This window comes from Dermacentor silvarum, chromosome 11 (assembly GCF_013339745.2).
Source record: "Dermacentor silvarum isolate Dsil-2018 chromosome 11, BIME_Dsil_1.4, whole genome shotgun sequence".
NCBI lineage: Eukaryota > Metazoa > Arthropoda > Arachnida > Ixodida > Ixodidae > Dermacentor > Dermacentor silvarum.
In genome coordinates this window covers 114,799,096-114,816,508 of record NC_051164.1, presented here as the reverse complement: position 1 = coordinate 114,816,508, position 17,413 = coordinate 114,799,096, and the positions used below count along the sequence as shown (strand labels likewise).

The 17,413-nt window shown below is 45.9% G+C and overlaps 2 protein-coding genes across 4 annotated transcripts in view; both read left to right on the top strand.

The window, feature by feature from the left end:
• LOC119433475 (L-gulonolactone oxidase-like) overlaps positions 1-10,693 on the top strand; it is a 63,190-nt gene extending 52,497 nt beyond the window's left edge. For all 3 annotated transcript variants that reach the window (XM_037700704.2, XM_049658863.1, XM_037700702.2), the window contains 2 exons: positions 7,566-7,656; positions 10,397-10,693. In XM_037700704.2, the coding sequence (XP_037556632.1) occupies positions 7,566-7,656; positions 10,397-10,528 (223 nt within the window). In that variant the 3' untranslated portion in view covers positions 10,529-10,693. The remainder of the gene's footprint in view (positions 1-7,565; positions 7,657-10,396) is intronic.
• A 225-nt stretch (positions 10,694-10,918) lies between these two features.
• Positions 10,919-17,413, top strand: part of LOC119433476 (cAMP-dependent protein kinase catalytic subunit 1) — a 408,857-nt gene continuing 402,362 nt past the window's right edge. The window contains exon 1 of the mRNA XM_049658854.1: positions 10,919-11,109. The gene's annotated coding sequence lies outside the window, so the exon portion shown is untranslated. The remainder of the gene's footprint in view (positions 11,110-17,413) is intronic.

The window sequence follows — 17,413 nt, the reverse complement described above, 5'->3', positions numbered from 1 at the left end:
TACCCTCCGGGGTGGCTCAGTCAGCTAAGGCGTTGCGCTGCTTAGCACGAAATCGTGGGATCGAATTCCGGCCCCGGCGGCCGCATTTCGATGGAGGCGAAATGCAAAAACGCCCGTGTGCTTGCGTTGTAATGCACGTTAAAGAACCCCAGGTGGTCAAAATTAATCCGGAGCCCTCCACTACGGCGTGCCTCATAATCAGGGACTGGTTTTGGCACGTAAAACCCCAGAAAGAAGAAGAACGTGACCATAACAGAAAAATATGTGAAATTTCTTGCCGAACAAAAGTATTTCAGTCATCTTTCTTTCCCCGCAGCATTAAAGAATGGAACAGACTGCCTCAGGCTGTGGTGTCGACAAACGACAAAAATTTCGTGTATGAGCTAAAACAGCATATTTATGATAGCGCGTAGCACTTATCCTGACTCGCAAAAACTATGTACTTGGTGTGTTTGCTTTTGGTTTCCTTGCTCTGGCTATGTTTTGTGGTGTGTTCACCTTGCAACCATTATTTGCGTTTCCCCCCCCCTCTGTAACATCCCCCCCTGCAGCAATGCCTTCCGGCGATTTGTAGTATCATAATAAAAAAGAACGTAAAAAAGTGCATGAGCGCTGTTTATCGGAATCTTTAGAAGTAAATTGATTATCTGAGTCAGGATGTTGCACAGCATACATGACTGCTGAGTAGTAATGAGTGTTGTTTCTGTATTGGTTTTTCTTGCAGCTGTTTACTGCATGTCTGAGCCTTTCCACATTTACAATCTCTTTGCAGTAAAATCAATTCATGTCCCATGCCCATCTTGTCTATTAACTTTCCTTGTCCCTTCCATTCTGCATCGTTAGTATCTTTTCCACTAATTTGCCAGGGAACATTCTTAGCAGTCCCATTCAAGAAAACCAGCCAATTGTGGTTTTCTTCTATAGTGATTTGCTTGAGCACATTCATGTTCAGGTTTGCTGACAGAAGGTCATTGAAGATGGAAACATGCGGAAAGGACAACCAGAAGCATTCTTCCTGGCCAAAAACAGAAGTCGGCATAAGCTTGCTCATTGGAGCCGACCAAATGTGGAAGCTCGTGCTAAACTGATGTTTGGTCGCATGATGAAGTGACATGACTTGCTGCGATCAACACCAAGCTTGGCTGGACATTTCAAGGGCGGCCTGTACCATGCGACGGTTGCATTTTTAAAGAAGTCCGCGCACACGTTTGTGTCCTTCGCATGAGTTGCACAGGTACGGACATGTCTAAAACCCTACAGCACTTCTGGGATCTCGACAGCATAGGCATTTCTGACCCGTCTACCCATGACGAGCATGGAAATGAAGTGGTCAGGCAATTCACAGAGAACATAGCATTCAAGAACGGGAGGTACGACTACCGTGGAAATCTGTTGACACATACCTAGCAGACAACCAAGTGTTTCGGTTCGACGCCTACATGGTTTATTGCGGCGATTTGGTAGTAACGAGGAGCTTCTTCAGCAGTACGACAAGGCAGTCGGGCAGTATGAACTGGATGGTCACGCTGAAAGAGTCAGCGGAAAAGACGTGGCAGAGAGATGTTACTACATGCCGCACCATGCTGTTATCAGGGAATCATCCTCGACGACACGGCTGAGGGTGGTCTTTGATGCCTCGTCACACACACATGGAGCAGTGTCTCTGAACGAATTATTAGAAAAAGGACCGAAGATCAGCAACAACATGGTTAAAATGTTTGTAAATTTCAGGCTACACAAGATTGGAATTAATGCAGATGTACAAAAGGCGTTTCTTCAAATTTGCATTCAAGAGCCTGAAAAAAGAGACAGAAAGAGCGCCAACTTGCGACGCCTTGCGGTTTTTATGGTTTGACAGCACGCCAATGTCAAGTGAACATGTGCCGAAAATAATGGAGTATAGGATGACACGAGTGCCATTTGGAACTACAGCAAGTCCATTCCTCTTAACAGCGACGCTCCAGTATCATTTCAAGCACGTCGATCCTGCGCTGAGATCATATGCCATGCAACTTTCTGAGAATTTCTACGTTGACGATCTTGTCACAGGAGTTTCTTCTTCAAAAGAAGCTTTCCATCTTTATAAAGAAGAAAATCTCATCCTGAGCAAAGCGGGCATGAAGCTGCAAAATTGGTCCACCAGTGATGATGAGCTAAGAAAGTATATCACTGAAAGATTGGACTATGTCTCAGGAATGGCCACTACGGAAGTTGTTGGTTTGCTATGGGACACAGCTGCTGACAAGCTTATTCTAAACATGGAATCTCTATTGCAGATTCTTGAAAAAAAGAACGACACCAAGTGATGTGTCCTTCAGACGACCGCACGGATTTTCGATCCATTAGGGTGGCTATCACCGTTCGTCGTTAGGATTAAAGTCCTCTTTCAGAGACTGTGGGAGCACGGCACAGTGTGGGAAGAAGTTATGTCTGAGCAACTTAAACATGAATGGGTAACTTGGTCCGATGAGCTGAAATGCTCTCCGGTGTTTTCACTTCCCAGGTGTGAGCTGAAGTTATTATTGGACAAGTCTTCAAGCTCCCAGCTTCACGTATTTGCTGATGCCAGTTCTATTGCTTACGGTGCTGTAGCTTATCTGAGAATGGAAGATCAATGCGGTAACGTTGATGTTCAGCTTCTGTTTTCGAAGTGTAGAGTAGCTCCAATCAAACGGATCACGTTACCACGTTTGGAATTGATAGCAGCGGTTCTGGCTTCTAGAGTCCTAAAGTTCTTGCGGGAGGCTCTAGAGTTGAGGCAATGGAAAATAGAAGTGCACCTGTGGACGGACTCAACTGTAGCACTTCGTTGGATACAAAGCTCGGCAACCAAGTGGAAGCAATTTGTTTATAACAGAGTTAACGAGATACGTCAAGTAACAGATCCAGACCAGTGGCATCACTGTCCGGGAACATAAAACCCGGCTGATCTGCTGACACGTGGGCTTTTGCTCACAAACCTTCGAAATAGCCAGCTGTGGTGGAAAGTACCTAACTGGCTTCTACCTGCGGCAAATAGTTGGCCAACGACATCTGACGCTCAAGATTCTGGACCGGAAGACGAACAAGTTTCTTCCGAGTTACAAACGTTCCTGTACTGGTGAGCGTGATAAGAGAACCACTTTTCAGTGCCGAATGATTTAGTTCTTGGTTACGAATGGCAAGAGTGACAGCATGGGTAAAACGCTTCGTGGACAACTGTAGATCACCAACGTCGCATACAGAAGGATCACTTACAGCTACTGAAGTTCAAGAAGCTGAGAACATCTGGTTCAAGCAAATGCAGACAGATACCTATGCCAAAGAGAGAGCCCAACTTGATGTGGGACAAGACCTCGACAAGACGCCATCCATAAGAGACCTGCATCCCTTTATCGACGAAAAGGGCATCATGAGGATTAGAACTGGCCTTCAGAACGCCGATGTCACATACAACAAAAAGACGCCTGTGCTGCTGCCGTGCAACCACGTGGTCACGCGACTCGTCATTTTGCAAGCTCGCAAAATTGTGCTCCATGGCAGTGTCGGTGACATATTAAATGAACTTCGCGCCCGGTTTTGGGTGCCCAGAGTACGACAAGCAGTGAAGAGAGTGCTCCAAAAATGTGTGATTTGTGCTCGTTTCCGACTCAAGGCTGCGAGTGCACCGGCAGCCCCTCTTCCCAGCGATCGTGTGTGCAATTCACGCTTTGAGTGGCGTTAAAGTGTACATAGGGCTATTAACGTGTGCAGCAGTTAGAGCAATTCACCTTGAGCATGTGGTTGGACTTACTACAAAGGCTATCCTCATGGCCTTCAAAAGATCTTGTGCAAGATGTGGAGCACCACGAATAGTATACTCAGACAACACTACTACATTTAAGAAAGCTGCATGTGAGCTAGCTTCCATGCACCAGTTGTTGAGGAAAGAGGAAGTCAGCCAGTATTGCTCTACCCACGCCATAACTTGGAAATTTATTCCAGAGAGAGCTCCTTGGTGGGGTGGTTTTTGGGAGTGGTTATTGGGAAGGGCGTCTGTTGATGTACAACAACTGAGCACTTTGCTGACTGAAACAGAAGCCGTTGTGAATTCCAGACCCATAACTTTAATTTACTCTTCTAAAGAGCCAGACATTCTAACCTCGTCTCATTTTTTTTGTTGGCAGCCGTCTCTTGTCTAATCCTAAAACGTCGGATGAACGGGGAGAAAGAAAGACTGAGCTGCTCAGTTTGTGGGTACACAGGCAGCTAATAATGGAATGACTGTGGAAGTGATGGTTTCGTGAATATCTACTGACGCTTCGAAGCGTTCACTTGAGGAAAGCATCAAAAGCTTATAGCATCAGTAAAGGTGATGTTGTGATTATTCACGAAGACAAAGCTCCCAGAATGTTCTGGAAGACTGGTGTAGTAAGTGACTGCATCCAAAGTAAAGAGGGCAAAGTCCGTGCATGTAAAGTTAAAATACCCAGTGGCTCACAGATGATCCGACCTGTGCTGAAATTGTACCCTTTAGAACTCGCCATCTCAGGCCCCGGAGTATGTTAAATATTAGAGGAAGAGGACAACGACGGCGACTAGCGCACTCAGCGCGATCGGCTCGCTCGTGATCTGGTGCTTCCGGACTGATTCGAACGGCCAGTATGGATGCATTGTTACGCTCATTCGGGCAAAAAAGTTCCCCTTCCCGCCCTTCTACTGCGAAGACTCCTTTGTTTTACAGCGGACTTCTTTTAACAGTGTGTGCTTGTTTGCATACTTATTTTTTATTTCCACGAATGAACTTGCGGAATTGGCCATAAAATTAAATGTGGCCTGTACACTTCTCTGCTATCATGCTTCCAATCATGTAGCTACAGCATGCACCTGTGCACATATCTGCACATGAAGAGAATGATGTCAATTGCATCTGTAAATATGTGCACTAATGTGTTGGAATGTCGCTACACAACACTGGCCTGGATGTTCTGCAGTGCAGGGGTATAGCTTCAGCCCATTGAAATGAAGAGCAGGAACTCGCTCTTCTACTGTGTCTGCAACCATCAATCAAATGGTATCAATGAATCACAGCTCATTTGACAAATGTACAAGTGCCAACCAAGTGTTAAGCACTCGGGAAGCACTGTTCTCCTCTTGCCTTTCGTGTATATGCTGTCAGTCCCGGATATATCAAGCTCTGATACTGTCAAATTATTGTTTATTCTATTGAAGAGTTGTAACATCCCCTTGGAGATCCCATGCAGAACTATAGCGCAGTACTACATGTGTATCGAACTCCTGTTCACTGCCACATTCTATATTAGTTCCGAGGACGTACAGTGGCACCATCGACCATAGGTCTCTCGTTGATGTGGTATGAGGGATAAGGCAGTGCGCTTCGCTTAGCTTGACTGCTGGTACTCTATTTAAATACCGCACAGGCGCCCTCTTCGATAATTCTGGTAAAGCTTTCAAGGTGAGGGAAGTTGTTCACTACCATATTAATGGTCCTGGGCAAACTCTGAGCACGGCACGCTTTACAGACATGTCCCCTCACAAAATACAATAAACGGTCACTTTGTGCGTATATAGCAACATAGTCTGCCAAACCAGCTCTTCGAAAGAAGCAATTGTTAGGAGGATAAAATGTGAAATAAACTCTTGTTGTATGCTGTCTGTGCAGCCTAACCCAATGATGACTCAATGCAGGTATCACACAGATGTGCACGGAGCAAATGCGCATGTGTGTTTATGTAAGGCAGTGCGCAATGTTTCTATTTGGCTGCTGTCAGTACTGGCTATGTGTTGGTTTGCTTCTTTGGTTTATCTTTCTTTTTGTTGTTCATGAGGAAGTTTTTTTTTTTTTTTTTTGAAGATCACATGTGAAAGACAATGCAATACGGCTTGTTGAGGTGCAATACATTACTTTCATGACAAATTCGAATTTATGTGTGGCTAATTAAAATGATTTCGACTGAGTACTGTTGTACGAGTTGTCACAACTCCTGAGACTAGCATTGTTTTCGAGGTATTCATTCCCAAAACATATTTTGTACCACACTTTGGAGATAGATATGATACAAGTGGTGGTAGTCTTGATACTTCTGATAAGCTGGCATGACATAAACACATAACATAAATTCAATAATTCAAAAGTTATAATTAGCCAATATTTTTAAATAGCTAAATGTACATTGTAATTTCATCATCATCATCATCAGCCTATATTTATGTCCACTGCAGGACGAAGGCCTCTCCGTGCGATCTCCGATTACCCCTGTTTTGCGCTAGCTGATTCCAACTTGCGCCTGCGAATTTGCTTACTTCATCACTCCACCTAGTTTTCTGCCGTCCTCGACTGCGCTTCCCTTCTCTTGGTATCCATTCTGTAACTCTAATGGTCCACCGGTTATCCATCCTATGCATTACATTGTAATTTATCGTGTAGTAATGTCTGCATTTTCAGATAATCAACTTAAACATTGAAGAATGATTGTGTTTTTACACACATTTCTAAGACAAAAAAAAAAAGGTTGTGGGTTCTACTCCCACCAGATGTCGTGGGGTCAAGTGTCTTAACTCATATAATACAACCTTAATGAACGTCTCCTTTATTAAGACAAATGGTTGTGGGTTCGACGATCAATGGTCGCACCATCAATTTTGGTGCCTTAACGCCGGATGGTGAATTTTCTTACCCATGAGCCATCTAAGGCTTTTGCCTTAACAAAGAGCTAGCAGGAGAAAGCGCAAGTCTGTTCGCTGTTATCTTGTACTTTGCACAGTTGTTTTAGTCATGAACACAGTGTTATACATATTTAGCATGTTTGTATTTAACTTTGCATTCAAGACTGCCTTGTTTTAGTCATGAACACAGTGTCATACGTATTTAACATGTTTTGATTTAACTTTGCATTCAAGACTGCCTTGGAGCTGCAAATCGGTAAATTCCCGCTTTTCACAATCCCAGGAAAACAGTCCAACATGTGTGGAGGATTCATATAAGCTTCAAATAGGTTTTTTAATATTTCATATCATTGATATATTGCACTATTTCGCGATTCCCTTCGAGTTCGAAATATCCAGGATCGGCTGTATAACTTCTTTTTTTAATTTTCAGTGAAATAACATTTAAAGTATGCACAATCGTAGTTTTTTGAAATGATTATGCCAGTGCGTAAGCTGTTGCAGTGGACTTATAGTAATTAAATTGCAGATATCAGTAGGACTCCTGGGAACAAACGGCTCTTAAGACGGGACGGTGAGAGCACGACAGACAAAGCACTGTGTCTTCTGCACTGTATCTGCTTTTTCTATATTGCATTCCCCACAATAAACCAGTGGTTGTTAGTTAGCATCTTGTCTGTCATGCTCTCACCATCCCGTCTTAAGTGCTGTTTGTTCCCGTTCTCATGATTTACCAACCACAGCCCAGTTTAGCACACTCCTGCAGATATCATTGTGTACTTCCAGCCAGCTCAAGAAGACTTGCCAACTTTGGTTGCCCAATTATGTTTCTTTTCCTCTGTGTGTGTGTGTTTTAAGGTTCATGTGGTTCAGAGGGCATTCTTGCGTAGTCTGTCACTTGATTTGAATCTCTCCTGTAGGCCTTATGGAAAGAAAGTGCCTTATGAGCGTTATTGGACTGCCTATGAAAGCATCATGAAAAGTCTCGGCGGACGGCCTCACTGGGCTAAGGTGAGAACACAGCATTCTGCATTTGAAAATTGGAGTTTATTAACATCATTTGCTGTGTTCTGCTGGGCGTCCAAGTTTTGTATAATTGGAACGGACAGTCACAGTTCAACAGAACAGGCTTCAGTATGCTGCGTTTGTTTCTCCTGAGGCAGCTATAGTCAGTCACTGATTTCGGCTGGCATAACTAACCCTTTTAAATTGTCATGACTGCACATGTTCCCTGCTGCTTCAATATAGTTGCTAAACAAGTACTGACATATATTTTTAAAGGGTAGAAACCATACCACACTTCTTGATGACACTTGGAAAGTACGAAGGTTGGGAAATACTTCTATAATATTTTAATAATTCAATACTAAAATTTGTCTCAGAAGTTCTGCCCTAGGGCCATCGACATTATTGGTATGTCATGACACAAAGCAAGATTTGGTGATGCCATGTAGCAGTAAGGCTAGATATGATGACGTTGCTCACAAAATCATAAAAAAGAGTCCACATGTGTCTTCTGGCTGCATTTGCATGTAGTACCTGCAGTGGCCACAGGAATGGATTGAGCCAGTGTATCATGACATCATGGCACGTTCATCTTCTGGGTAGTGAAACTGAAGCCATGTTGTAGAAACAAGTGTTGTGTATAGTAATTAATTTAGGACACTCTGATGCTTCTGGGTATCTCTTCTAGTGTTTAAGTCAATTTGGACCTTCGTTTAATGATAAGAAATGGCAAGTCATAAATGTCATGTTGCACTCCTTTAAGCTATTTAATAAATTCAATATGTTGATTGCCGCACCTTTTCTTTGTTTGTTGAATGATTGAAAGGATTTTTGTCTCCAAAAAAGTGCAGTACTCATTTCAGTGCATTGTGATATATTTTCTTGTTTTCACTTGCATTTCCTTCTTCAAGTGCAGCTGTTTTGAATGATCTGCAAAATGTCTTTATGAAAGCTTGCATTCTCAAAAGCAAGTTCGCTTAAGTGCATGAACAAATAAAACAATGTTAAAATAAAAACCGTGTTTGCATTTATGGTGCACCGACTAGTGTATAATAAACTATTTGAGCATTTAGATAGGGAACATGGTAAAAATACAAAATGCGATCACACTTTGTTGCAGGAAGTGCCAATTGTCGCAATGAAATGCAACCAAGAATTTAAAAATAAGGGAGAACCTCTCGCTTCTTTCTTTTCCTTTTTTCCCTCCCCGCGTCCTTCACTGTGACCCATTGGCTGTGTCATTACACTTATGACTACAGTGGTGACAGCCAGATTTTTATAGAGCATAAATGCAGAAACGTTTGTGTACTGGGCTCTCAGTGCACAATATATGAAGAGTGCGCAATATATCTGGTGGTCAAAGCCAATCCGCAGCTCTACACTATGTCATCTCTTAAAGCCCTGATGTTGCTTCGGAATGTGAAATTCCATGAATTAATTGTCATATGTTTCAGTTTAACAGATTGATTGTTATTAAAATCAGTTAATGTTTAAATTAGTCTGTGGCTGGATCTTGTAACCCCATATCTCTAGGGCTATAAGGCACGCCTTAGTGAAACAGTACAAATTCATTTTGACCGTCCTGGGTCAAAATGAATGCACCTAATACAAGTGTCACACGGCACACTTTCACTCGCGGTCAAACCTGATAGGGCTCTAATTTTTTGTATCGTGATTGGCTCCTTTGTGTAAGCTGTGGGAGGGAGCCAATTGCGGTAGAGAATTTCGATCTAGATCGGGCTTAGTCGCAATCATAGCCGTGTGACATTTATGTAGGGATGTGCACCTAAATTTAAGTACATAAACATTTTTGCGTATCACTCTCACGAAAATGCAACTGCCGTGGCTGGGAAACAAACCCATGGCTTTGTTCTCAGCTACCGCAGCGAGTCGGATGATGACCGAGGCATCAATCAGAAATTTCCAGGATGAGACACCTGAGCATGTGCTTGTGACAAGATAATTTGAGTTTCGTGTTTTTAATTTTTTTGTTTATTTTTTATTATTTTTTATTTTTTTAGAGCGGTTATAAGCTGAAAACAGATTACTGTGGCTGTTCATCTGTCCATCCGTCTTGTCTGATATGGTGGCGATACCTGTCCAGCAAAACTTTTATAAGGTACCTAGATAAGTGCATACACACTTAAATTACGAGGCCAACTTCCAGGGAAAAATATTAAGGAGAACGTAATAAATACAGATTACTAGTCATGCTGTAGAACAAATTTTTTTAGGTACATGGCAGCCTCACAATCTATGTAATAATTAAAAAAATAATAAATGTGGGTCTCACGCCAACACTCATAACTTTAATTTGCCTCATCATAACAAAACAATTTTTGGCAACACTATGGGTTGCACTTGAACTATGTAATTGACCAAAACTAATCAGATCAAGTGAGTCCTCAGAGCACAGTGACTGAATAACCAAAAAATATGATTTTCCAATTGACATTTCTTGCTACAAAAGAGAGCCACATCAAAACTTGTCACACCACTTGTTTTGGTTCATTGCACACCCAACAATAAAAGAAATAGGAAAAAAGGAAAAAAAATTATTAGGAAAAAAGTTACGCTTGTTCGCGTATGGAAGAATTGCGGAAAAGGAGGACATGATACAGGAAACAAAGGGCTGTCATTTTCTGTATGTTCTTGTGCCGTGTTTCTTCATCTATCGTCAATAGTAAGTGCTAATGACTATGCTTCACAAATCCTTCCCCATTGTTTTCCTGTTGTCCTCTGCCAGGCTTATGATGCAACTTCGAAAGAGTTCCAAGGGATGTACCCGAACTTCTCCAAATGGTGTGTCATCCGGCAGAAGTTGGACCCCCAGGACATGTTTTTAAATCCTTACATGGAAAGAGTTCTCGGCTCATAAAAACGAGGCTGTTAAGTTTGGTGCCATGTGATAGTCAATACCCTAGATGCTTCGGCTGTGTAGATCGTCAGCATTAGTTTTTATTAAGCGGTAGCGCGGGTAGCTGTATCACGCGGAAGAGGCTGTGTGCGGATGTTTTGTTTAATAAAAGGAAGTTGCGTGTAATTGTCGGGTCTCTTGACGGCAGCCGCGCTAGTGCGGCGACGGCGTGAGTGCCGCATACCGTTGTACTGTCTTCCTTTGACGCGTTCTTTTCACAGCGACCTCCGCGGCGACCTTGCTTCGCGCAAGCTCAGCTGTGTCAACAGCAGCAGGGCGACTGGTTTTTCTTCGACTGCGCGCTTCGCTCGTGCGCCGCAAGGGGGCCCTACGTCGCCGTGTGCTCCGTTCGTCTGCTTCAGGTGTTGGCTGTGCGACGCGTGTGCCGCTTTCTTTTGAGCGTTGCGTTATCGCTGCCTGTTCGCGGGAACGCGTATCTTTCTTTTTTGTTATTTTCTTGCCCGGGTTTTTATCGTCGCGGGAAGAAGACCCGCACCGAGACCATCTAGCGACGACGGGTGGCGGCCTGCACCTGCGACGAGGTAAGCTGCGATTCCTGTCCCCGTGTAGTACGCGCAGCCGGCAGTTACCAGTCGGCGGCGAGTTAGAAGCCGCTCTCGTGGGGTGAGAGAACATCCGAAGCGCACGTCAACATTGGTGTCCCCGATTCCGAAACGAGTTGCTCTTCTGTTGAGACCTCTCTCCCTCTCTCTGGCGGCAGGGACATTCCGCACGGTTGTCTTGCGTGCGGAGCGACAAAAACAAAAAGTGATCGGCCGTGCGCTCACTCACTCTCAAACGCGTGCGCACTGACTGGCCGGCCGTTATATCGGCGCGCCCCAATTGCCCGATTACAAAGCCGAGTGGGGTCCCTTCGGTTGGCAGAGCGCGCAGTCGCAACTCGCGCGACCTTTCATCCGGCGCTGATAACCGTGTTTGGAGATCGTTCTCGGAGGACTGCGTGCCGTCTGTGGTTGGCGTGCGGAGTCCGCGCTGCTGGTGTCGTCGAGGGAGCGAGCGGAGACGAAAGGCTCCGCGAACGAACAGGAGCACCTTCTTTCAGAGCAAATGTGAAGAACAGAGGGGGAGGGGAAAACGAAGGCGATGCTCATGACGTCACGGGCATTATGGCTACCTGCGCGAAGAAGCGCGCAGGTATGGTTCTTCCCCTGTTGCGGAATCCCGCAGCGGACCGCGTTGCGTGCGTGACTTCAATGCCAACGGTTCGCTCGCTGCCTCGAGGAGGATTTCATCCCGCAGACTTGTGCCACGCGCGGATTCGGTGCCTACTCGGGAAACACGTCGCCGGCAAGTGCACGTGCTTCCCATTCCGGCCAGAGCGCCGCTCGCACGCTTTCTGTGAAACTGGTCGCCGCCGCGTGTCCCGTTCGTCGGCTGTGTGCTACGATGAAACGAGAACGGCCTGCAGCAGACAACGGCCAGTTTCTGATTTTTTTGCGAGCCATTGTTTCGTTGCCCGCAATGCAACAGTGTCGGGACGACCTCCGACACATGTGGCTTCAAAAGCCGATGCGTTGAGTCCAACTGAGCACTGCAGCCTCGTAGCGAAGGCTGCAGGGCTCGCCGATGATTGATGTCTTGTCTTCGCCGGTAGTTCAACTTGTCACTTAAGAGATGGCGGTAATTCGTGAAGCTTGGGAGAAGCACTATGCGTTGGGATAAGCGCGAGAGACGAGGACAAAGGAAACGAGCTACACCGCGAACCATCTTGACTTTGAGAAGCGCCTCTGCATGGATTTGTGGCAGATGTGGTTAGAGTTCAGCAGTGTCTCGCTTCCACTCATTCAAGTGCGGTAGTTCCGAGTATTAAGCAAAATAGATCGGCCTGCAAAAGATCCCGTGGTCTCTTAGACATCGTCGATATCCTGTTTGTTTCGGCATGTCTTCACGGAGATAGTAAAATCACGTTAGCGTCTTCAGACTACGTTGCTGATGCTGAAACAGTTGCTTTTTTAACCGAGTCACTGAAGCAGTCGCGGTATCAATTTTCACCGTGTTCAGCGCATTCTTCGCTAGTTTCGACAAAATTTTTAGAACGTGAGCTGAATTATTCTTGTCCTTAAATGGTGCGCTTACGCAACATGGCTTGATAGTGGCCCGTTCTATGAAATGAAATATAAAAGGAACATGCGCATAAACTGGGACTGCCGGTTAAATATCGTAGTCATCGGCGGGTACATAGCAAACACTCGCCCGTTGTCTCAATCGCATTCTTTTCACTGCAACTGGCGCATTAAGTTACCCTCCCTCTCTCTCTATTAAACTTCCAGATAGTCCTTGCGTTGTGGCGTGCGAGCAGTTGAACTTTTTGTGAATCCGCTGCATCTGCAGATGTGCAGAGCGCTGCTAGCAGTGGCTATACAGCCCGACAAAAGGGTGCGTCGCTTCCAATAGAAAATGCCGGAGTTGAACGAACAGCTGCTATGGCGAAAACAATTTCCGCGTCTTTGTTGCTTGTCACTCAACATATGTTCGCCGACGGCGCTTGTGAGTGATCCACTGCAAACGCGAACGGTCCTCCACGGACGGACGGTCGCATTGCTGGCGCGACCCGATGACCACTGGCAAACTCGTGATGTCATTACGACGCGGTGCTGGCGCCGTCACTTTCGATGTAGTGTCATTCCCTACACACTAAACCAGTGGTGCTCTGCGCTTAGGCACCTCATGCGATTTTTCGCTCTCCACTAACCTCAACCAAATTTTGAATATACGTTCTCTTTTGCACTCTGATTATCTGTGTCGAACGATATGGATGCAAGTCATTTAGTTTTCCTGAAAATGAAAGATTGACTACGTGTTCCCTGTTCCCACGAATGTATAAATTATTACTGGCCACCCTGTGTTTGTGACATCAGAGACTACACCGTCCAGAAACGACGAAGCTGGCTCCTTTTTCTTCGAGACGACGGTCATCGTTTGTGTTAACCGGTGCTTCAATTCGTCTTGCCGCAGCGCAATGCGTTGAGCTTGGGCTGCCTCGCGCGGCGGCGGCTGGTCAAAAGCAAACTGCGATCCTTCGGCGCTCACGCTGTTACGTTTCACTGTAATCCTGTCGCTGAAATCGCCGCTGTCTAGTTCGAAAGAGCTGTAAAAGCTCCCCGTGTCGTCAGGAGAAGTCATCAGCTTCGCTGTTTTGGCGTTAGCGCCACGCGTACTGCGTGTTTGCATTACGGTAGTGTAGGGTCTGACGTCATCGACTCATTATGACGTCACACGAAGAAGCTACCCGCTTCGGTACCTCGTTTATTCGTTATTTAAAATTAGTCTAAGCAAACTGAACCACCCTACCGGTGAGGACTGTCAATGCCATTTGAAAATGACGATTTCCTAATATAGTTAAAAAAAAAAAAACCGTCGGAGGTGCCCTTGAAGTGGCACTTCAACAGGCTGTCGCGAAAGGTTTTCTTCACTCGGAGGCGAGGGAGACACACCGAGCACGTGCCCCCTCCCCCGAAATTTCTTTGTTAGTATGCCGCCTGCCAAGCCCCCCACCCCCTGAAAAAATTTCTGGTGACGGTGATGGGGTCAAACCTTGGGTTAAAGTGCAACTCTGGCGTTTTAATGCGAAAGCATACGCGACAATCCAGCGTCGTCGTTGGCGGTGTGACCGAGCGATGGTACCAAAAATGGCCAACGGCGCAAAGAGTAAAAACACGTCAAAAATGCCCGGATTGACGTCAAATTTCAAAGGGAAGTCTCTGTAAACAAACTAAATTAAGACGAGCCCGCTTCCCCGATGCCTCGGCGGCTCCACGGGTGTGGTTGACTAAAGGTGTGCCTAGTGCGTGCGTCATTGGGCACGTGACGGCGTAACCAGTGGGTAGGAGGTGGCGCCACGTCATGAGTATAAAATGAGCGCGCTGCTTCCCGCGCGTCACTTAATCTTCGGATTTCATCGCTGCCGAATCAACAGAAAGAACTTTAATGCATATCGAAAACATCAATCGAAAACATTTCACCAAAGGGACAGTAGTGGAGGAATTACTTGTTGGGCTAGTTGGTTTTCCATATCTGAACAAGTAACTTAGCGCAATAATAAAACACACACAAGAAAGGGAGGCAAAGACTTGCCGTTGAAGACAAAGGCTTGTCTTTGTCTCCCTTTCTTGTGTCTGTTTTTTATTGGGCTAAGTTGATTATTCAGTTATGGACTATAGTGCTTTCGTTTTTACCACACGTAAGCATTCTTAATTCTCTGCTAAATATTTTTATATCATGTTAGAAGGTTGTCATTTTCAAATGGCATTGACAGTCCTGTCACTGGTAGGGTGGTTCACTTTGCATAGAAACTCACCAATAATTTTAAATAACCAATAACCGAGGTACCGAAACGGTTAGCTGCTTCGTGTGACGGCTACGATGAGTCGATGACGTTAGATCCTACACTACCGTAATGTAAACACGCAGCACACGTGGTAATAACGCCAAGAAAGCGAAGCTGACGATTTCTTCTCGTGGATGGCATCTTTTCGAGCTTTAGAACTAGGCCGAGGCGATTTCAGCGACGATATATCTGAGCGCTGAAGAATCGACGTTTGCTTTCGACCCGCTGCGCAAGGCAGCTGACGTGCCCCAGACTCGACGCATTGCGCTGCGGGAAGACAAAGAGAAGCACTGGTTATCACGTCGGTCAAAACGACCATTGTCGGCCGCGGTCTCGTAGGAAGAGGAGCCAGGGGCTCTATTCTGGACATTCCGCCATTTTCTTCGACGCGTGGCGTAGCCACGATGCTTACAAAATGGCGCTGATGGCCCCGATTTGCTTTCGTAACGTGACGCAAATTTGACGTTTTGCCTAACGAACGGAAATTAAGGCACTAAACCTAACGTTCCTGATAAAGAAAAACAGTCTTCCTCCTCGGTAAAAATAATGCAACTGGTTCAAAGCGTACGATTATTCCTCCCAAAAAGACGCTTCTCGCTTCCGTCGTCTGGGCCGCGATTTTGTAGCGATGCCTTGTGACTTATTTTAGAATAGTCTTATTATCCACCGCTCACGGCCGGCTGATCCCGTTGATAACGCGCGCGGACCGTCGCTCTGACCACTGACAAAGCGCGAAAAGGCATTATTACTTTTAAAGTCATCGCTACAAAATACCGGCCCTGCTGCGAACAAGCCATCGTCCGCTGCTTTAGGTATGATCCGTGTCCCACGAGAAACTGAATGAGTCATCGTAATTGCCGCCCACGCGCTTGTTTTCTACCTTGAGACAACAGTGTTTTAGCTGAGCGCTTGCTGGCCGCTCCGCTCAGACGGGCATATGCTAGCAAATTACACACAACCACTTAGCGGGAACGCTAGTGCGCTTGCGCACAACGCTCGTGCCGTCAGCGAAGCGAAGATGCATCCCTCGCTCCGCTACAAAGCCGACTGAGCGGAGCGTGACAGCGTGTCTACTTGGCCTCTTCGTCGTTATGCAGCCGAGTTGATAGCGCGTCGGTCGCGTCTCGGCAAGACGCGCTTATCAAATGTGAAATCTACGCAGTTCTCTGCAGTATCTCAGAGCGTGAAATCTGAGCGGAGCGGCGCTCTGCTAAAACTGTCTAACATAAGCGACCTACCAGGGATGATGAGCGCACGCTCCAGGCCGCGTTATCGCGATCTCGTGAAACGCAAGTGACTCAGCCCGACTCGTCTAACAGAGAAGCGGCCGAATACCATCGATAGCGTTGCGCGCGCCACATGTATTCGCTTGCGCGACGCAAGCGCCGGCTTTGCCATCTCTTGTTCACTTCGCTGCTTACTCGCACTGCGTGAGCAAACTTAAAGGCGCCGCCTTGCGTACTATCCCGATGGAAAGAAACGCTGTGTACTATCCCGATGGAAAGAAACGCGAACAGCGGAGCGCGTGGCCGAAGCATAACTGTAGTGCGCGCCGTCCTGTTATCACCATTGACAGGCGGGCACATCCGGTGTGATCGCGCTGTGCGATGGTGCGCCCCCTATCCTGCAATATTTTTGTTCTGCTTCTCTTTTATTTGAAAACGAGGGAAGGAAAAGGCACAGTAATGATGACAGCGCAAACTGTACCTATCGCGATGAAAAGAAACGCGAACCGCGGAAAGCGTGGCTTTTAGCACGGTATTGGCAAGGAAAGCTTATCATCAGCTAGTTATATCTGACACTCGGAACGCACACGCAGTGCCGGAACAAGATTCTAGCGCTACGGTGGCGCCGACTGAAAATAGCGACAGCCAAAGCATATGGGAGTTGGACCCATATCTTCGCACTAGCGCTGACTGTGCCAAAAGCCACGCTTTCCGTGGTTCGCGTTTGTTTACATCGCGGTAGTACAGTTTGCGCTTACATCATTACTGTGCCGTCAGCTTTCATCGTTTTAAAATAAAAGAAAAGCAGAACAGAAACGAAAATTTCGCAGGATAGGGGGCGCACCATCGCACAGCGCGATCAAACCGGATGTGCCCGCCTGTGAATGGTGATGACAGGATGGCGCGCACTACACCTTCAGTTATGCTTCGGCCACGCGCTCCGCTGTTCGCGTTTCTTTCCATCGGGATAGTACATTTATTTTTATAAATTAAAAAGCCGTCGTTGTCATAGCCTCTGATTATGCGAAAAGTAATTAATCTTGACTACAATACAAATGCAGCAGTGAAAAATGCAAAAAGTCGCAGAAGGTTTGTAATGTTCAACCAATATTATTTCAAATAAACGTGTTTTTTAATATAAAATGATGGCCCAAAACACAAATACCAACACCACCCGAGAGCAATGCAAGTGCTTTGAGCACGCGTTGTGAACAAAAGATTTTCATGGCCCCAAATGATAGGGAAAATGCGACGATACGCATACCTCTCGAC